General features: G+C 42.8%; 1 protein-coding gene across 2 annotated transcripts; it reads right to left on the bottom strand.

Moving 5' to 3' along the window:
- Positions 1 to 6: 6 nt before the first annotated feature.
- Positions 7 to 22,057, bottom strand: MOSPD1 (motile sperm domain containing 1). 2 transcript variants are annotated; one of them, XM_025852481.2, is made up of 7 exons: positions 21,933 to 22,013; positions 15,249 to 15,462; positions 9,631 to 9,888; positions 9,444 to 9,519; positions 7,579 to 7,796; positions 2,581 to 2,742; positions 7 to 573 (listed from the first exon to the last, which is right to left on the bottom strand). In XM_025852481.2, the coding sequence occupies exons 3-7, from the start codon at positions 9,782 to 9,784 to the stop codon at positions 542 to 544; spliced, it is 642 nt and encodes a 213-aa protein (XP_025708266.1). In that variant the 5' UTR covers positions 9,785 to 9,888; positions 15,249 to 15,462; positions 21,933 to 22,013; the 3' UTR covers positions 7 to 541. The 2 variants fall into 2 exon arrangements, with proteins under 2 accessions (XP_025708266.1, XP_025708265.1); XM_025852480.2 differs by lacking the exon at positions 15,249 to 15,462 and having other exon boundaries at positions 21,933 to 22,057.
- Positions 22,058 to 22,075: the final 18 nt, after the last annotated feature.

The raw sequence follows: 22,075 nt of genomic DNA, 5'->3' as shown, positions 1-22,075 counted from the left end.
TTTTTTTTTTTTTTTTTTTTTTTTTTTTTTTACCCTCCACGCATTAACTGTAACACTTATTTTTAAAAACACCATGGCAACTGCTGATAATGACAGAGGACAAGGTATCGTTGACATAGTAACATTGCTGTTTGTAGTTAGGGAAATAAATGTCATTTCATGTTTAGGCTGGTCAGTTCGCTCTTTCAGGCCTTTCACTTGGAAGGACATATGACCTTAAGAATCAAAGTGAATTAGAAAAAAAAAAAATGAGAAAATAGGTGTTTTAAAGTCTTTTGCACAATAGCTTTAGATATAAAAAGAATTTCTTCAAATAATTTCCTAGGCGTCGCTCAGAAGCATCCTTGCTGTCTGTAACATAATGTATTGGAGTCCTTCCAATAAAATTATAGAGTAATTTAAAATATATATTATACTTTTGCAATTACTGTAAATCATTCAATAGTTTGTAGCATGTTAATGGAGTGAAAGAGAGATAAAAGGCAGTCCACATTCATATTTGCGAGATAAATTTACTTCAGAAGTCAACTGAATTCCTTGCTCATGTTCTAAGTATAGCCACTGTGATGAGACCTGAAAGAAAAAAAATTGGAGAACAGTTAAAGCCATGCATTTTACAAAGTCTTCCATTCAATAAGCCATTGTTTAGATCTCAAGGAGCAAATAAAATACAGCACAGAGACAGGCACTCCACCAAGAATCCAAAGTCAGTTTGAATTTAGTTGATATTATACAGAAGAAATCCAATTTACAGCAATGGGCAGTCACTGGATAGATTTAATTAAATCACTAATGTCTGGCCATAGCTAATTTTTTAACTATTAAATATCCCTCCCACTTTATCCAGTCCCATCAGCTATAAGAACAGCAGACGTGGCATTTTAAAGTGTCAGTAAAGCCGGCCAACTTCATCAACAAAAACGTGTCGAGCCTATTTGTATCCCAGGACTCTAGGACCACAAAGACACAGAAGCATAGTATTCCTGCTGGGCTTGTCTCTTTTGAAGAGACTCCATACATGAAACCATAAAAATTTAATAATGTAAGAATATGCTCGGTCCTAAATAAGTGGTTAAAAAAAAAAAAGTGGTGAGGGATAAAGCACAGAGAGGGGAGAACAATCCCGTAGGACCAGGGCAGGTCAGAAAAGATGCCCCAGAGGTAAAGCTGAAATAAGCCTAAGAGGTGGACAGGAATGATAAGGAACAAGGAGATCAGCAGGCATTTCAGGTGCAGGGACGGCAAAGTGGGGACAAGGGGGCTGACCAGACTCTTCGATGAGCTTTTCGGGACTAACCTCACAGGCTGGGATCAAGGACTTAGGCAATCAGCTGGACGAGACTGGCTCAAAGAGGTCTCAGGGTGGAGAGCCTCGGAGGCCCAACTACGGAGTCCTACTTCTTTCTGTGGGCTCTGGGGGGTCCTTGATGGCTCCCGGGCAGGGAGTGGCGGGGGTGAAACCAAACCAGAATGGAAATCCATCTGACAGCAAGGCAATGGGGCATTTGGCGGGTTAAAATAACGGGTTGCGGGGGGGGGGACGGGGATGGGAAGAGAAGGGACACAGATAGAAGGCAGGAAGCCGAACCGAGAAGACAATTTTGAAACTTAAAGGGAGCACAGGGGCGCCTGGGTGGCTCAGTCGGTGAAGCGTCTGCCTTCCGCTCAGGCCATGATCCCGGGGTCCTGGGATCAAGCCCCGCGTCGGGCTCCCTGCTCAGCGGGGAGCCTGCTTCTCCCTCTCCCTCTGCCCGTCCCCCCTGCTCGTGCGCGCTCTCTGTCAAATAAATAAGATCTTTAAAAAAATAAAGATCAAAAAAGAGAGCATACCAAGGAGTACTGAGAGAGTACTGAAAAGAGTTGGCCTCTCGGAAGAGGTGACAGGAGACTATGAAGACAGTCGTGACTGGATCCCTAATCCCTGACACATGGCAGGGACTGAGGAACTGTTTGTTCAGTTAAACTAATTATAAGATTTCAAGCCAGGATGACTGAAAGAATGACTTAACAGGAAATCTGGGAACTGGTTTAAAGAGAAAGGTTCACAGTGTTAAACAAGGCTGCATTGTTCACCTTTATCACTGTATGCACTTTGTCTAAGGGTTTCCCTGGGATCAGTTCCTAGAAGTAGAAATGCTGGATGGGGCAATATACACATCTTACATTTTAGACCTGTTTTATACCATCGCAAGTCAGCAAAATGAAAACAACTGAATATAGCATTAGGTGCTGGATCAATCAGCTACAAAGAACTCATTGTCGGGGCACCTGGCTAGCTTAGTCAGTAAAGCATGGGACTGTCGATCTTGGGGTCGTGAGTTTGAGCCCCCACACGTGTAAAGAGGACTTACATAAACTTAAAAAGGAAAAAAAAAAAAAGAACAAAATGTAAGCCAAAACATTAAATCTTAAAATGCACTTTACCTCAACACAAGCTTTTGAAGCAATCTTACCTGTTTTTCTATCAAAAAAAAAAAAAAAATTAAAGCAGCACGAGCACCATGGCCCCTTACACATCTAAGGCCACAACCACCACCTCCGCACACACACACACCCCACGCGCAGCTTTGGAGCACTTACCCAAGATATAAGCAGCCACTAACTTCTGATTCACACTTAAGTGGAGGTAGAGGGGCACCAGCGATCCCGCATCCCCCAGTGTGGGAAGCATCAAAGCTGCAATGCACACCACTCCCAGGAAGACAGTTAGGAAGCTAGGTCCCGAGGACACAGCTCTGTTCTCTGTAAAAAGACAACAATTCCTGAGCTTGCTTCTAAAAATGCCCCAAGACCAAAGTTCATTCGCACAGACGGTCTACCACTCACCAGGATGCTGGTTTTGTCTTACTTCTGACTCTTTGCCCATCATTTCCATGCCATAGGGACGTATCTGCTGGACTTATCTGGAAGCCCATAATGTCTCTGAGTCGTTACAGAAATGGAATGTTGAAACAGCATTGTGAGGTAGTAAGTTCCTACTGAAAGGTCACCATCCTTACCCACCCCCGCCTCACCCTAATGAGTAGAAAGTGGTCAAGCATGCATCGTCTGTATGTGTTTATAAAATATACCAACAGAATTTTTAAAGAATGGACTAGAAATAGAAATTGAAGTTCTGATATTTTCTTCCTGTACCCCAATGGATGGCTTGTGTCTCTTACTCCATTCTGGAGCCCACTGCCTTCTGAGAGTATCTTAGGTAGACAGGTTTGGTCCTCATAACTGTAGCATCCTGCTACCATTTTTGAAAACAGTAAAAGCAGCAGCAAAGCACTACATGAGTGTTTTAAAGCTACCTGTGGGGGCGTCTGGGGGGGCTCAGCTCAAGTCGGTGAAGCGTCTACCTTTGGCTCAGGTCATGATCCCGGGGCCCTAGGATCGAACCCCGCGTCGGGCTCCCTGCTCAGCAGGCAGTCAGTCTGCTTCTGCTCCTCCCTCTTCCTCTGCCCCTCTCCCCCCCTGCTCGTGCTCTCTCCCTCTCGCTCTCTCAATAAAATCTTTTTAAAAAGCTACCTGTGAAAATTCTTGTCCTCTGCTCTATCCCATTTACAGCCAAGGAAGCAGAAACAATACCTAGCAAGTATTATGCTACATGAAATAAACCAGTCACAGCAGGACAAATACTGCATGATTGCACTTACATGAGGTATCTAAAACACAGTCCAACTCAGAATCAGAGAGTAGAACGGTGGTAACTAGGGATTGGGGGTGCGTTTAAAATGGGAGTTACTGGGGTGCCTGGGTGGCTCAGTCAGTTAAGCGTCTGCCTTCGGCTCGGGTCATGATCCCGGGGTCCCGGGATCGAGCCCCGTGTCAGGCTCCCTGCTCAGCGGGGAGCCTGCTTCTCCCTCTGCCTCTGCCCCGCTCCTCCCTGCTCATGTTCTCTAATAACTGGAATCTTAAAAAAATAAAATAAAATCTTCCAAAAAAAATAAATGGGAGTTACTAATCATGGGCATAATGTTTCAATTAAGCAAGATGAGTAAGTTCTAGAGCTCTACTGTACAACACTGTGCCTATAGCGAATACTGTATTGTACATTTAAACATTTGTGAGTTAAGTGTTCTTACTACAATAAAAGAAAATCTAAAAAACATTAGCAGTGCTTTGCTGTATGTGTGTAATATTCATACCCATATTTTTAAGAAACCTGGTAACAGTATCTTCTGTCATAGAGCTTTTCCCACCACCCTTCTTTCATTAAAAGGAATAGCCAACAGCAACACAATCTTGTGTTTTATTAATGAAATAACACTGTTCATTTTATTATTAAATGCAGCTTTTCTAAATTATTAATACCTTAGCTGTTGTGCGAAGTTTAATTGAGCCTTGCCAAAGCCAGATGGGTGAAAACAAATTCAAATTTTATAGTGATTATTGCTTGAGACGAAACAACAGCATAAATACCTAAAAACAAGTCTTATTTTTAGTTAGTAAATGAAGTATCTTTGTATTTATATTTGCTGCAGAGATAAGCTTTCAAGGCAAACATTTATTTATGACCTACTACGCCGCTGGCTGAAACCCACAATAAAGATAATTTCAAGGAATTTTTAGTATTTAGAGAAATTCCAAAGACATTTGCATAGATGCTTGCAATTTTTCAAAGTGGAAATGGCTTTTCTTCTGATACTACAAGATTGTTGTAAAAATTTTATAGAGCTATAGAAAACAGAGGTTCCTGATCAGTCTCACCCTCCTAGAGAGAACACTGTTAACAGCTTGGTACAGATCCTTTCAGAGTTTATAAATACCCACATAAACATGTAAAAAAAAATTTTTTTAACATAAATGAGACCATAATATGCATACCGTTCTGTAACTGTTCTTTCCTCTCCGAAATACATATATGAGCCTCTTTCTATGTCAATGTATAAGCATCTGTCATTCTATCAGATCCTTGGAAATAAATGGCTACCTGGCATCCCATCTTATGAATATTCATAATTTAATCCAATCCCCAGTTGATGGACTTTTAGGTCATTTTCAATCTTTTATTATTATAAACAATAATAAAGGGTGTAATTTTCTTAAGCCAGAGGGCACGGACTCAAAACACTGCATAGACGTAGCAGTTCATTAGCAATGTAATTAAGACAAACCCACCAAGATGCAGCTGCATCTTTTCAAAACATCTTTTTAATAACCTGGGCTTTGGTATTTTGTTAAAGTATGCTTTGTGGGTTTCTCTTAAATTTCTGTTAAATGAAAAAAAATATATATATATATGAATGTACTTATGCACATAGACAAGGTCTGGAAAATAACACGGAACACTTATGTAAGCAGATTTGTTAAGTGTGTGGGATTGTAGGTGCTGTTTTCCTTTATGAATTTGTTACTGCTATGTCTTTTAAAGGTACAATCAACTTGAGAAGAAATTTCTCATTTTCCTGCCTTTTGATACACTTATAAAAACACATTTATAAAATCTGCATCTTTCACGATCTAGCCTCTGACCATTTTCTGGCTGGTTCACAGAGCCTCACGACACTGTTGCACTTGCAATATGTCTAATAATCATTTCTCTAAGCTAAAGATGTGCAAAAATAATGACATTTTAAAACCTCCCCCCAAACAATCTCGATTCGTTTCAACATTTGAGGTCAGAGACACTTAATGAAAAGCCATAGAATTTTACATACTGGAAACCACACGTAATTTACTATTCATTTAATAAACAAGTGAAAAATATCACTTTGTCCACATGGACTAAATCAGGCACCATTACACACTATTAAAGAAGAAAACTTTCCTCAGTTTCCTACCACGTTATTAGGAACGTGGGGGGAACTGCTTGCAAACTGGACCTGTCGGCCAGGACTTCATACGGGGCTCTACTGTGGTGTCGCTCCTTGCTCTGAAGAGTGGCAAGAGCCATGGAAACCTTGTGAGACAAAGCAAACCAATCCAACAGACCCCACTGGATGAGAAGTCCAGCCCTCCTAGTGAAACCCATGCACACACTACTCTGTGCTGGGCATTCTGCTCGTGGCCAAGGACATGAGAGTTAACTAGACAAATAAGGTGCTTGTCTTCATTGGGCTTCCTGACATGGATGGCTTAGAGAGTTGTTTTTTTTTTTTTTCCCCAAAACAGAAATCACCTCCTTCATTTATCTACTTAGGGATTTTACAATTAGAAGAATTCTCTAATATGCTTCAGATACCAAAGGTTCACTGTCCAAAGAAAATAAGAATGAAATGCTCAATTAATACACACTGTAATTATTTAGGCCTTTAGGATGATTTTCACCTGAATTCTAATAAGTTTTAAAATAAAGGGAAAAAAAAGAAAACTTTTAATCCTTATTATTTGGGGGGGGGGCTATTAAACTGGTCTGTTAAATACAGAAATGAGCCAATGGCCGTTTTCCTTTAAATTAGGAATTGAACATCAAAAACCAAAGAGTCATTATGTGACTTTTCTTATTCTAGAGGAGGTATCTCCAAGGGAGAAATCCTGCATTTCCATACACATGTGTAAGCCAACTCCACAATACTGATTGGAGATCAAAGTGACATTTACCAGAGGCTCTCTTTCAGCTTCAAAAGATGAAAAATCTAGTCCTGTTGGTCAGTAACAGTTGTTGAGAAGAAGCAATCTACTGGCTTCTACCTAGTCCCTAGTCTCGGTGTCACCAGAAAACCTGGGCACTCCATACATGGATGGAGAAGACTCCTGCCCGCAGTAAATCAAAGAGGCATTACTCCCTGTGTTACCCAGATAAACACTCTAAGCTCTAAGATGAACAAACTGATAGGGACCTGTGAATTAATGTAATGACAAGTAGATTTGTTTTTAATTCCTCATCGATAATGCTGCAATTTCAAGGAGAGCTGCTATCACATCCATAGATCACTATCAAAAAGTTTCCATGTTTTTCTGTGGAAAATTTTATCTTCCTCCTCTTATAATGGGGTTGGAAGGAGATAATGAGACTTTAAGAGGGAGGAGGAATGACGTCCAGAGAGTTGAATATGAGGACAGCGTCAATGTTGAAAGAATATACGATAACACTCCTGAATGGCTAAGCTGGAAGGAAACGAGGAGTGGAGAGGGATTCAATTAATAGCCCACAGGGGGTATTATAATCTACTTGGTTTAATTAACTTCAACTTTAATGAGATTTTTTTTTTCCAAAATAATATGAACAGCGCACCAAGCTTGGCCTATTGCCAAACACAATCTCTCTCCTTCTTCGAACTCATTAAATGAGAAAGGATACGGGAAAGTCACAGAAACAAAAGTATATAATTGCCAAATCGTGCTAGCCTTCGAAAGTACAGGGGGGCTGCACTGTCGGGTCGACACATTTCAGAGGCGATAGCAACACTCGGCCTTCTCCTTACAGCCTCGGCGGCCGAGAGCTTCTCTCCTCATTTTGAGTCCAGCTCTAGGCCTCTTGCTCAGTTTTTCGGTACCTGATCTCTAGTTCGGTTCCGTTCTGAAGTAGTTAATTAGGTGGAAAGTGGCAGATCATTTTTCTAGTCATGATTCTTAGCTCCCTGATGACTTTTTTCCAGTTAGAAATGCGTTAAGAGCGCCAACGGGCTTTAAAAGCAACCCCAAAACTACCTGGTTGAAAGGACTGCTCAAAAAATAAACTTTCGGTTAAATGTTCCTTTATCCTTTTTTCGTCTTCTTCCTTTTGTTGTTCTTTGGCAGATGGGAGAAGAAGAGCCACAACCTCTTTCCTTCCTAAAGCCTTCCTCTGGCTTTGCTCGGAAACTTGAAGGCGGAACTTGTCTTTTACGCCATAGTGACAGGATTGAACATCTCTATGACGAATCACACTGAAAACATTAAAAAATAAATGCTATTTAGGTTTCTGGGGGCCTGTCAAACAGAAGTCAGCCCGAGATTTCATACAGGAGAACATTAACTAACTGTAACCAAATGTTCAAATACAGAAAGTCGCTAATGATGCTTAAAAAAAAAAAAAAAAAGTCACAGCATAACCAAAAAGGAAATGGGTGATTCTAAAATATTTGATGAAAACACATACTCTACAATGCAGAATAAAAGTCTGAAGTAAAAGAACGATAGGTAAAGAAAATTCCTTTTAGCAAGGACATTATTCCCCCCTTGAGCTCTGCAGGCAGCCATAGTTACTGAATAGGATATATGAAATACTTTCTTCCTCACCAAAGTCTCGTGGGTTTCTACTGCCACTTATTTATTGTGCAAGCAACAAACCTCACCTAGACTCAAAACTGAAAGTCCGTGCACACAGGTAAAAACAAGCAACTGAATAAGTAACCAGTATGACCAATGCAACAGAAGGCTAACAATACACTTCTGTCTTCCTCTGAAAAGAGTATAAAGCACTTGCAATTTTACAAGAGCGATCTACAATTCCATTTATCTTACCTCGTTCTTAATAGAGAACACAAACCAATTAGGTCAAAGATAACACATTTATTTGGCAAGAGACTACATTTCTTTGGAACAGTCCTTGCTTACTGTGTATTGAATGAAAATCAAACGAAACCTGTGAAAACACGTCCTCAAAAGATACATCATTTTATGGATATGGGAGGATGAAAACGTATTCAGAAGAAAAAACTTCTGCTTCTTACTCTCATGGAAGGTTTAAACAAATACAGTTTACTCGGTAGCTTAAATTAAGAGCTGGTCAATGGCTCCATCCGGTCTCCACTAGCTCTAAAGTGAAAATTACATATGAACAGCTTGAACAAACAATCATCTATCTGACACTTAATTTCTGACAAAATTATCTGGAAGAACTCAGATAACCTTTTACAGATGAGTAGCTACACACTTGCTTCCTGTTTGTAGAGATTAACTTCCAGGCTTATTAGCTGAATCATTTCAGATGAATTTATATTACCATTGTTCCGTGAATGTAGTATTACTAGTTTCCCAAATGTCACTATAATAGGATGTTCCAAGAAAGCTAAATTCCATTATAGCTAGGGAAATTTAAAGGAATGAGTTAGAACTTGACCTTCATAAGCGACCCCGCGATAACTACAAGCACAACAATTGAGGAGATGTTCATGGAAATATTAACACACACATCAGCTCCAGCATCGTGAAATATTACTAAGGATTTGGTCGACCTGTTTAGAATCTTAGGGGCTTCTTAAGAATTGTGAGGGATTGGGACGCCTGGGTGGCTCAGTCGGCTAATCATCTGCCTTCCGCTCAGGTCATGATCTATCGCAGGGTCTGCTTCTCCCTCTGCTCCCGCCGCACCCCCCCACCATGTGCGCTCACTCTCACTCTCAAATAAATAACCTTTAAAAAACAACAAATAAAATTTAAAAAAGAATTGTAAGAGACTACAACTCCCAGTAAAAATTCAAAATGTAATAAATGCCTAAGTGGGAATGGCTTCAAGATGAGATCCTTTTCAAGTTAAACACATAAATATTAACACACTAAAAACATGTTACCAGGAAGGGATTTTGACTTACATATCCACACAACACTGAGGCTTTACTGCACCTGCAGCATCAGCGACAACATACTTATTTGGAGTAGTACACAAAACTGAAAAGAAAAAGTCACAATGGCCATTAGTGTTTTTTAAAAATTAGTTTCTACAAGTAAACAATTAGTAGGGACTAGTTACAATCCATAAAAGAGACCTAGGAGACTCACCTTTGAACTTTAAGGCAAACTCATAGGGATTATACAGAGTCAACACTTGCTTATGTGTTGACTGGTCATCTGCATAAAATATTAGCTCCGTGGGAAACACAAAAACGGGAAGATTTCCTTCCACTAACTCTGGCTGTCTTTTTTGTTGATGCATTGGCACTGAATCCCCCTTGCTGCAGCTTCTGTTTTTACAGTCTCAAATCTATTTTGGACTTTTCTTAAGTCAGTTAGTTAAAAACTCCAAAGCATTTTGGCAATCTAGAAAGAGAAGAAGAGAGAAGGAAATCGAATGATACCTGTTTTCATTTGCTGTCCCTCCAACAAAAAGCAATGTTCAGCTTGCATTAAAACAGGTCCCCAAACCATTTAAAGATGCCCTTGGACTTTTCCTCGTGGCTTACTTACACAGTTTGTTCCAAACTATGCAAAGAAATTTACACACGCTCCTTTCACACTCAAGATTTCAACCTATGATAAATTACATAAATACTAGAATAAAGTCTTGCTACCTCAAATTAATCACCCTCTTTCAAGGAGGTGAGATCAAAGGGCCATCACTCTTTAAAACCTCGGATTTCTTGGGGCGCCTGGGTGGCTCAGTCATTAAGCATCTGCCTTCAGCTCAGGTCATGATCCCAGCGTCCTGGGATCGAGCCCCGCATTGGGCTCCCTGCTCCGCGGGAAGCCTGCTTCTCCCTCTCCCACTCCCCCCTGCTTGTGTTCCCTCTGTCAAATACATAAAATCTTTAAAAATAAATTAAAAAAATAAAACCTCGGATTTCTTAAGAAGTAGAGCAAATTAAGTATTGTCACAACTCATTTTATGTGACCTAATCAGAATTCTCAAAGGCGAAAAAATAAAAAAATTAAGTTTCCATGCGTTATGGGAGAAAAACACGAGACTTACTTTTACACTCGTTTCAACAATGCCTTAGTTAGTGCCTTCTGGCAGCATGGGTGAGAGAGTTCATCTTTTTTTTTTTTTTTTTTTTTAACCAAAAACCCAAGACAAGCAAAAAGGTCTTGAAAGGAAGCCGAAAATCCAAACTCGTTAAGGAGTCCTTGGAAGTTTTCTATGAAAGTTCAAAGTCAGTCCGTAGGCTCTGGCATTCAAGTGGCTCTGTCAAGTACACAGACTTCAGGAGAGCCCTTTTCTTCCAATTTAGAGACCTTTTGGATTCCTTGTGGGGTTCCTGAATATGTCCTGAATAGTTGTAGCTAGCAGAAGTCTGTCTGATAGGTGTGATGTTGCTGTTTATTTCCTAATCTCATTTTAATCAACAACATTCTTATTTAGCTAGCATCCTAAGAATGTGGCTTCTGAAAATGCAAAAACTAAAACAATACGATCACAGAAAATGTCTGATTTTCACTCTGTAGACGACACCTTTAAAAGAGCCCATAAACCATTTCATACTTTGTGTTCAAGTTCCCACACCTTCAAAGAGCAATATAACACAAGATTAAACTGTTTGGTTTTACCAGCTATCAGGGGCTGGTGTGCCGACTCTGCTTGAGGCCCTTCCAACTTTTATCAAATGAGATACTGTATAACCATGTATGCAAATTTTTATTTTCTTTCAGCTGAACACCTGTTATAAGCCAGGAACTATGTCAGGAGCTGTGCAGAGATACAAAGATGAATAATGCACAGGCCCTGCCCTCAAAAGACTCAAATTGCGGGGCACCTGGGTGGCAGAGTCAGTTGAGTAACCAACTCTTGGTTTTGGCTCAGGTCAAGATCTCATGGTCATGGGATCGAGCCCTGCGTCGGGCTCTGTGCTCAGTATAGAGCCCGCTTGAGATGCTCTCTCTCCCTCTCCCCCTGCTTGTGCTCTCTAAATAATAAAATCTTAAAAAAAAAAAAAAAAAAAAGACTCGGGCGCCTGGGTGGCTCAGTTGGTTGAGTGACTGCCTTCAGCTCAGGTCATGATCCTGGAGTCCCGGGATCGAGTCCCGCATCGGGCTCCCCGCTCAGCAGGGAGTCTGCTTCTCCCCCTGAAACTACCCCCTCTCATGCTATCTCATTCTCTCTCTCAAATAAAAAAAAAAAAAAAGACTCAAATCTAACGGACAAAACAGTATTTAAGCTACCTCTATTATAATGCATACTACTATATATAAAGTGCTAGGGAATTAGATTACATGAATAATTCTACCTGGAAGAGGGGCAAGGAGGGGGCGTTTGAGGTAGTCTCTAAAGAAAACAAAAAAGGCAGGAGCGCCCGGGGGGCTCAGATGGCTAAGCATCTGCCCTCGGCTCGGGACATGATCCCAGGGTCCTGGGATCGAGGCCGAGGACCGCATGGGGCTCCCTGCTCAGCGGGGAGTCTGCTTCTCCCCACCGCCCATTCCACCCCCCCCACCCTTGCTCATGCTCGCTCACGCTGTCTCTCTCAAATAAAATCTTAAAAAGAAAAAAAAGGCATATACTTTCGTGTTGGGGGGACACCAGTAGGAAGGGCATTCTGACCTAGGGGACAGCATATGCCAAGGCACAGAAATGTGAAGGTGAGGGACAACGCTGGGAAGATCATAATCCACAAGCTGTCCCAGATCATCATACTACTTCCTATTACAGCATGCATGTAGCTCATGACAGGGTTGGGTTTGGGGTTTTGTTTTTGTTTTTTCCCAAAGGGCCTATTTTTTTGAAAGGACCTACTGACATTTTTATTAGTAATACCATGTAATATGTGTATCATTCATAACCAATTACAAACTTTTTATTAATTACATATACTGAATTAATTAAGACATGCAACGCTTTTAGCACTTACTGTAGGCCAGGCAATGTTCTAAGTGTTTGCTGTTGTTATTAAATTAGGAAGAGACAGAGACAGATACTGTCGGCAGGCCTCCTGCCTACAGTTCAGCATTTCCACTCCAGCTAACTAACTCTCCACTGTAATACAATAAAACTAAGATTATTCTGAACAGCATCCGATGAAATCATTCTAATTTTGAGTTTTTATTTGCCACATATTTCTTTCTTTTGCTAAGGGCCATACACATTTCTATTTGGATAATGTGCTCTCAGAAGTTTGGTATATTTTTTCCAACAGAAAATAATTAGCTCTATTACTTTCTTAGTGAGCTTGGCTATCAGAAACACAACATCCGAGTTTGCCATCACTAAATAGTATTCAACATCTCATTCTAAAACGTTGTTAGGATGAGAATTTAGGGGCGCCTGGGTGGCTCAGTCGGTTAAGCGTCTGCCTTCGGCTCAGGTCATGATCCCAGGGTCCTGGGATTGAGCCCCAAGTCAGGCTCCCTGCTCAGTGGGGGGCCTGCTTCTCCCCCTGCTCACATTCTCTCTCTCTGTATCTCTGTGTCTTGAATGAATAAATTAAAATATCTTAAAAAACAATAATAATAAAAATGTGGCATAGCATCTCTGATTTCTGGAAAACGGTTTAGTCAATAAATGCTGGTAAAACCGGGTATCCACCTAGGGGGGAAAAGAGTTGAATTTATCCCTTATTCCTTACAAAATTCCAAAACTTTATCAGGGTAAATTCAAATGGATCCAAGTTTTAAATGTAGAAAAAGAAAACCGTAAAACACTAGAAACCATGGGAAATCTTTTTTTCTTTTCTAATCTGAGGCTTTCTAGCAACCAGAAACCAAAAAATATGGATAAATTCAACTACTGAAAAACTCTTAAAATGCTACATGGCAAAAAAAAAAAAAAAAAAAAAAAGTCTACGCAAAGCCAAAGGAACTTTTTCAGTCATAGGCCAGGTCTGATTTCCCTACTAGATGTAGAGGAAATACCAATTATTATGAAAAAGCACTCACCATAAAAATGAGCAAATGCTACAATATTTTACAGAAAAGGACCAACTGTTTTTAAACTTCCCAGGGGAGGTAGAACCTCACTCATAAGAGAAATACAAACTAAAGCTACACCGAAATACACGTTATTACTTGCCAGACTGGCGAAAGGCAACAAGTTTGATAGCACGGAGCATCCAGGCATGTTCCTAATGTTGCTGACAGGGATATAAACTGGCACACGGACTCTACCTGCCACAAGTAAACACACACGTCCTCCGATCTAGAGATTCTACTTCTAGGAATTCAGCCGGCATAAATATTCCTCTTGTGCGAAACCACATACGTGGAAGTATTTTAATCCTCAGTACTGAGGAGTAAATAAAATGATTTATGGGAGGCACACAGAACAAAGCTTGGCACTCAACAAGGGTTAGCTGTTGTTGTCAATAGTCAAAGATGGAAACAGCCCAACTGTCCCTTAAGGGGGGGGGGTGGTCATGAGATAAAGTATGATACAGCCATTTGCTGGGAGGCCCAGAAGCCGCCAAGAAGAAAGAGGAAGCCCTCTGTGTCATGGAGGTACGGACTGACCGTCAAGTGCAGTGTTAAGTGAGAAAAGCAAGGTACAATGCAGAGTAGAGAGTGTGCCACCATCTGTGTGGGAGAGGGAGGTTTCCCCACTCTGGGTAAAAGATCTTTGGAAGGATAGCCAGGGCTGCCCCTGGAGAAACTACCTGAGCAGCTAGGGACAGGGGTGGAAGGGCAGTTTCCTCTGGATACCTTTTTCCATCTTCTATCTTTTGAATTCTGAACCCTGTGAACACCTCTTCAAAAGTTTGCGTGCGTGTGTGTGTGTGGGGGGGGGGTGTTTAAGTCAAATTAAACAACAACTCCTCCAGGGCCTAATTTGGAAAAGGTGCCAGTTTTGAAACTAAAGAAGGAATTTAGAAACAATGTGTGAAAAATCTGTTAATTGCATTTTCCAATTCATGATCCTTTAATAAGATGGAGAGCCTTAAACAATGTGCTAAATGTCATGATTTCAATTCTTTAAAATCATTTTAGACGCAACAGAAGCTCATTCCAGTGAGAAAAAAGGTTTAAGAGGGCTTGCAAACTGAGGGAAATGTGCAACTTTTTGTTATAAAGGAGTATGACACGGTTTATAAATCTGACTGGGAAGTCAAAAGTAACCACACAGAACAAGCACTAAACTCTTCCAACCTTAAGGGGAAGTTCGTTGGCACAAAAAGTCAGAGTAGAAATTTCGCTAGCTTTACATAATGGTTTAGTAGAATTCTTATTCTTTTCATTTTGAAGCTTTCTCTTGACGAGTTGAATATGAACGCTTTTCCCCAGGAACTGTCAATAAATAGGCTGTCTATCCCCCGATCAGTGTTTAAGAAGTGTTTCATCGGTTTTTAGCAGTTTATTCTTTCTTTTTGTATCCCTGTTCCCATTTCTCACTTATCTTGGCTAAGATATAAATTGCCTCCTGAACTCCGACCAATGGAAATTAGGGGGGAATTAGCACCAGGTCACCAGAGCAGTATCAGAGATTCTGCCAACCAACATAATGAAGCGGAACACCTGCCTCTAATTGATGGTTTTCCAGCGACTAACACTTTCTCTTTCCTCCCGTCCACACTGCAAAATGATAAAGTGAAAAAATTCTGGGGAAAGATTATATACTAAGCCGGTAAAACCTGACTCCAAATCGGTTTATGAGGTTGCTTTCCAAAAGTCAAACACACACAAAGTCAAAGAATGTGAGCTCCCAGCCCTTCTCATTTTACCTCTGAGGAAAGCAGGCCCAGCATAGTTAAAGGACTTACCCAAGGTCACACAAGGTGCTGGTGGCAGATCTCTGGTCTCCAGACTCACACTTTCCTAAATGGTTCCGTCTCCTCTGTGTCTCATTTCAAAAGTCCTGCCTCTGATGCTCACTGTCACATTGTCACACATGCCCTCATCTCTAGAAAGTTCCCTGCTTCTCCAGAAGAGTTCTCAAAGGATGACCCAAAATTCAAGTCTTGATACATGTGTTTCCTTTTCAGTTTTATAAAGAAAAACAATTGAGAGACAGTTTCACTTAACTAAGTTGGGCATGCTTTCTTTTCCTGATTATGAACCAGGACCTATGGCTGTCGTTGGTAACTATCCATGAGAGCATTAGTAACCAAGGTTTATTCTGTAGTCTACCTCTCTGGACACCAAAATGTTCCTCATTCTTCAAAGCTGCCTTCAAATTTCCCCTCCTTGTGGTCTTCCTCTACTTCTCTGATCTACATGATCTCACTGATTTTATTACATTACCTTTTAATGTACTTACTGTATTGACTGAATATTCTGACATTTGTTTTGTGTGGGTTAATTTGGACTCCCCAAACTTCAAGCATAATGCCATATTGTTTCTCCGTAGGGTTTTTTTTTTTTTCCCCCTCATCCTACATAGACCCAAGCTCAGTGTTAGGCACTTAGCAGATACTGAACTTATCAGCTTGCCTACAGGTGTTTACTAATAACGGTTTCCTCCATCAAGGGACATTCCTCTTCCTCATGGCCGAACACACTTTGTCCATAAAAGACAGGGAAAGGATCCCACTTAAAAGAACAGCCAGTCTATGGCAGCTGCTTGCCGTGGGTTGGGGTAAGTGGAGGACAGAGAATCCGCACTCCCGGCCGCCTCTCCCCACCCCTCCCCGTTTCCCTCTCATCATTAGCCCTGGCTCCTCAGTGCCCAGCTAGGCTCCAAGGTAGCCCCGACGTCACAGGGAAGCAGTGCAGCTGGTGACTCGGGAGCTGCCTTGTCCTTTCCCTCTGTACCAAAGGCACAGAAATGCAATCGTGAATGAAATTTGGAAAGAAAACCTTATGTGTGTACACCACCTTGTGACCAGTTTGCAAACTACTCTCTCACACGCGTGCGCACGCGCGCACACACACACACACACACACACACACACACACACACACACACACACTTGCCTAAACACATGAAGTCCTCACACTTCCACCATCAGTCCAGGGAGACCAGTACCCTAAAGTGTGATCATTTTCTGTTTTCCTCACTTTAGACTGACAAGAAGGGAAAGATCAGACCCTGAGATAAATGAGAGTTTCAATACCTTTGCTCACCACAGATTCAAAATGGAGATTTAAAACAGACACCACTTTAAAAGCATATTGTCATTTACCCTCCCCTCCCCTTCCTCCCCCTTTTTTTTTTTGGAAAGAGGAGGCTGCGAGAAAAATCAAATGAAATAAGTGGTCCTTGGGGATTCCTGTGCTGAAGTGGTTTCAAGCTTGAAACAGCTAAGGATTATCCCAAGTCCAGATTCCCCAGAAACCCATCTGCTGGGCCACAGTGCACCTGCTCCTTACCGCCTCTCCCTGCTTCTTGTCTTTACTCCGATTAGGGTTCCCAGCTCCACCTCCGGGCCAGCTCCCTTTTATCTGGGCACAAAGACTATCTATCTCCTTCCTCCATACTTGGTGTGGTCTGCCAATGGCCAGTGAAATACTAAACAGTTAAGAGCAATTAAGTTCTTCTGCTTTAGTCTGTTATTCAAACCTCTTCTTTCCTTCCCATTTCATCAGCTCTGCTCTCTTCCTCTTTTAATCTCCAGTATTGTCTCTCAGGATTTTTAATGGCTGGTATATTCCTAAAGTCAAGTGTTTTGGGGACACCTGGGTGGCTCAGTCGGTTAAGCGTCTGCCTTTGGCTCAGGTCATGATCCCAGGGTCCTGGGATCGAGCCCCACGTCGGCTCCCTGCTCGGCGCGAAGCCTGCTTCTCCCTCTCCCACTCCCCCTGCTTGTGTTCCCTCTCTGTCTCTGTCAAATAAATAAAATCTTAAAAAAAAAATAAAGTCAAGTCTTTCACAAGCCATGTTCTAATGTCCACTTTATAGGTTCAATCATTCATTGTGCAGTATTAGGCCATTTGGTTTCCACACATTTTCTAGGTTTTTCGTGTAATGTGATGTCTTACCAATGGGACTGAATGGCTATAAATAAGGTGATGACAGGCTATTTTCTATTCAAGATGGAAAAGTTGAGTACATTTTAAGATTTAAAAAAAATAAGGATGCCCTCCAGCAGCATCAGTTTTAAAAGCATTTTTCTTAAAACTAGTTATTTCCCATCTTTGTTTTACAATATCTCAATGTATTTCAAGGTATTTGAAGGTATTTCAAGATGTGTGATTCTCAAAGCAAAATCCGTATGAATTCATTATATGAAATACATATATTGTGGGGCGCCTGGGTGGCTCAGTCGGTTAACCATCTGCCTTCGGCTCAGGTCATGATGGGATCGAGCCCCATGTCAGTCTCCCTGCTCAGCGGGTAGCCTGCTTCTCCCTCTGCCTGCTGCTCCCCCTGCTTGTGCTCTCTGACAAATAAAATCTTTAAAAAAATAAATACATATGTTGCTACCTATGGCCCTCTCCAGAGTTTTAGAATCACAAGTTCATTCATGGAACATTAACTGAGCACCTATTATGTGCTAGGCCCGGTGCTGAGGAATATGGAGAAAAGATGAAAACACTGTCTCAGCCCTTGAAAAATTCAGTCTAGCAGGAAAAACAGATATACATGGTAATTAGGATATGATGTGACAAGTGTTAAAATGCTGGTAGATAAAAAAGCTCTAGGAGCATAAAGAAAGTGCCAGGCTGCCTTAAATAGGAGTTTGCAGTAGGAGTGGAGAGGGGGGTGAATTCCAGGAAGATGTGTAGAAGCATGAAAGGGATTCTTAAGATGAGCTTTGGCACAGCACATGGTTAAAAAATAGCCTGTATGGAGGAGTGGCGGGAGATGGTGAAAAATCCTGTAAGCCAAGTTCGGGGGTGGAGACTTGCTTCTGGGTGCCAGTGGTTCTCAAAATGTGGTACCGGACCAGCAGCAGCAGCTTCACCTGGGAACTTGCTAGAAAAGCCAGTTCTTGGGTCCCAGGCCAGACCTGCTGCCCCAGAAATCCTGGGGTTGGGGCCCAGTCACCTCTGTTTTCATACGCCCTCCAGATGATTCAGATGCATACTGCACTTTGAGAACCACTACTTCGGGTGATGGGCAACCTCTGAAGGGTCTTTTTTTTTTTTTTAAGATTTTTATTTATTTACTTGACACAGAGAGAGAGACAGCTAGAGAGAGAACACAAGCAGGGGGAGCAGGAGAGGGAGAAGCAGGCTCCTGGCTGAGCAGGGAGCCCGATGCGGGGCTCGATCCCAGGACTCTGGGATCATGACCCAAGCCGAAGGCAGACGCCTTAACGACTGAGCCACCCAGGCACCCCCTCTCAAGGGTCTTAAGCAGAGAACGGACTGGATAAGATCTGGAGTAGGAATCGGGTTGCCGCTGACCATTTAAGCACAACAGCGGGCTCCAGAGGAGTTACAGGAAAAACCAAGTCACCCTTGAATCAATGTGGCATGAAGTGAGGGCCTAGATGAAGGCAGGAGGAATGGAGAGGAAACCGATTTTAGAGATGTTTTACAGGTGGCCCAGACTCAATCAGGTGACTAGGATATATCCATACGAAGGTGTGACTGCAAGGGTTTTCACATAAAAGCTGTAACCTTGTCGAAGGTATCAACCACTAGGTATTTTAAGAAAGGAGTGTTCCACACAGTCCCTAGAAAAAAGGGGGGAGATGGAGCACAATGTCTGTGTTTCCATAGCATCAAAAGCAAAGGGTACCCGGGCTTATCCACGAGTCGTCTTGGTCAGCTTGGCAGTTCGACTTCTCACGGGAAGTTAGTCAACTGGTGTTCATATATTAACATAAAAATCTTTTGTAGTTTGGTTAGCGTGAATCAATCCTTGAGACTGCCAATTTTGGGATGTGCTGGCAAAATTAAATCTCAAACGCTGCAAAGCTGAAAAAGGCCATTGGTTCTGGGGATCTATGTAACCAAGGCACTGCCAAGGTGAGACCCTGCTAGAGCCTTCTTTTCATCCTAACTTCATCACTGACCACATAGCCCACTTAATTCTGGAAGAAGCTGGGATGAAGAACCACGCTGTACAATGCCCTAAAGGTCAAGAAAGTCGGGTGTGAACTGTTCTTTCTAATTTTGGAGGCAGGATTTAGCTGAGGCAATCTTCAATTTCCTGACTGAGAGGAGAGAGGGGTCCAGGTCAACCCATATGGCTAATTTACCTAAAGAGAATTTTGCAGAGCACAATCCCTATTTCTTTAGGATTCTGGATAGCTCTTGTTATAGACTGCATGTTCTTCCAGCTGATACCAATAACTTGGCTTATTTGACCATCTTATTTTGTCCAAGAGTAGTTCCCAATCAAAAACTGCACTATTTTATGGAATTTGAGAGCCATAAGGGACCCTGGAGATTAAACAAAACTTTCGTATTACAGATGAGGAAAAAGAAGGCCTCAAAGAGTAAATCACTTCATCTATTTATTGTAGGGCAAGATTCTCTACAATACTACAAGATGGCAAAACAAGATTCAGAGCAACACTGATCATCTGCCCATTTAAATTTTAGATGATATGTAAAATTCCTCTATTTTTCATCTTAAACATTTTTAAAAACAGAAAAAAGTAGCAAATTACTTACTTTATTGGGCTATTATAGGATGGGGAAGCTTTTCTTGTAGTTTCTTAATTGTTTTTCAGAAATTAGAGTTAAGGGGCACCTGGGTGGCTCAGTTGGCTAAGCGTCTCTTGATTTTCGGCTCAGGTCATGATCTCAGGATCCTGAGATCAAGCCCCACCTCGGGCTCCATGCTGGGTGTGGAGCCTGCTTAAGATTTTCTCTCCCTCTGCCTCCGCCCCCACCCTCTCAAAAAAAAAAAAAGAATTAAATGTCAAAGCTTCAGGAGAAAACAGTTAAAAATAAAAAATTGGGGAAGAAAATGTGCATGAACGATTCAGGGGGAGAAACATGCATTATTTTATAAGCCATTTGTTCTGTTTTCGGTCTTCACCTACAAAGGGGTAACTTTATACTGAATATTGCCCATTACATCTAATTATATATTACATGTAAAGGGAATCTATCACCACTACCCCTTACAGATTTGAGAAACTCCATATTTTCAAATATCCTGGTATTTGAGTAAACCTTGTAATTGAGAGTTGCAGAAATGCTTCAGAAACTAGTTTAATCTTGTACCCTGTTCGGGTACGTAGAGGTGAACAACTTGAAAGGCACATTTGGCCCCGCTTCCTGTTTTCCAAACTTCCCACTGCTTTCTACCACATATATATGTAATCTAGAAGTTGGTGTCCCCTCCCTGGTCAATATCCTGTATATAGCATTTTATAGGCAGATTTCCAAGCACTTAAAGGAAACATGGACAAGATTTCCATCAGCAAGAATATATTAAATTCCAGGTGTGCCCTGGCTGAAACAGGAGACTTTCCTCCTTCTCTCTGGAATTCACATTAAGAACGCAATGCATTCCGATAGAACAGGACTGCTTTTTAGGCAAGATCCAAAGGATCCCATTTTCCAGGTCTGCGTCCATCTCTTTATTTCCCTCAACGGTCAAAAAAAAAGGGGGGGGGGACCGCTTTCATTTAGTATTTTGCCCTCTCATTCCCCGAGGTGAGGTCTCTTGGCTTCTACTGGGGCAGAAAAGCAACTTCAGTCCCGAGAGGGCAGATTGTCAGTTACTTTACCCAGAGGGGAAACCGCAGAACACTGAATAAGGGCTGGAGGGCAGGAGAGGGAGTCTGAAACGGTCTGTCCTAGGACTGAAGCTCCACCTGATTGGGGCCCAGCCTTTCCAGCCTTCATCCCCACACCGGCCGGCTCCATGTGAAACCGGTCATGTGAGCCTGTTTACAGCCGAGCAGCTGGTGCAACCATCAGGATCCGTGCGGAGGTCCAGGAAGGGGGACGGATGCAGGCCACGTACCCCCGCCACCCCCCGCCACTACCCCGCGAAGGCGTTCGCTCTCCCTCTCTGCCTCGCCACCCCACTTTCACCTCCCTCCAGCCATCCCGGGACGCCTCGCTCCAGCCCCGCCGATTTCCTTCCAGTTGCTCGCCGAGGGGGGGGGGGGGGACCGGCTGGGTTGGGGGAAGGAGGAGTTAGGGAGAGGACGGTGTCACCCCGAATGGGGAGTCAGCCTCCCTTCCCTAGCCCTCCTCGCCACATCCGCCAAAGAGTTGTCCCTGGAGTCTCATCCCCGGGGCGACCGAACTCTGCCGGGCGGGCACCGGGAGGATCCCGAGCCTGCTGCCGCCGCCCGGGCACGGGAAAGGCGGGCACGGGAAAGGCACGCACGGGCCGGCCGGACCCTGGGGCCGGGCTCCGCGGGCGGCGGGGCAGCTGACAGTCAGAGATGGGGCAGAAAGGGCTCCATCTGCCCGCTCCCCACCTCCCACCCGCAGCCCGGCGCCGCCGAGCCCCGCCGTCAGTCACAGAGCCGAGCTCGGGGGCTGGGGACGGCGCATTCTGCGCGCGGGGTCTCTCGGCAACGTAACTTCCACGTCTTCCCGAAGTCGGAGGAAGTGGGTGACGGGACGGCGGGGGGGACTCTCACCTCGGCAACCCCGGCTCCTCGGAAAGCAGCTGCGACTGCCCCTCCGCTCCTTTGTCAGCGTCTCTAGGCTGCACTGCCTGCTGGGATACCGGAGGACTCAAATGCCACCTCTCTCCGCCCTCGAGGATGAGCTGCGGTTGGGG

The sequence above is a fragment of the Callorhinus ursinus genome, unplaced genomic scaffold (assembly GCF_003265705.2).
Source record: "Callorhinus ursinus isolate GAN/ISIS: 27379988/994484 unplaced genomic scaffold, GSC_fseal_2.0 scaffold33, whole genome shotgun sequence".
NCBI lineage: Eukaryota > Metazoa > Chordata > Mammalia > Carnivora > Otariidae > Callorhinus > Callorhinus ursinus.
Note: the sequence above shows the minus strand (reverse complement) of the source record. Positions and strands in the feature narration are given on the sequence as shown.

Excerpts from the sequence above, each read along its gene's own strand:
- MOSPD1 (XM_025852480.2), bottom strand. The coding sequence starts at position 9,784 with ATGCATCAACAAAAAAGACAGCCAGAGTTAGTGGAAGGAAATCTTCCC. Across the intron at positions 9,520-9,630 it reads GTTTGCCTTAAAGTTCAAAG|TTTTGTGTACTACTCCAAAT; the intron begins GTGAGTCTCCTA and ends TTTTCTTTTCAG. Across the intron at positions 574-2,580 it reads AGTGGCTGCTTATATCTTGG|GTCTCATCACAGTGGCTATA; the intron begins GTAAGTGCTCCA and ends TTTTTCTTTCAG.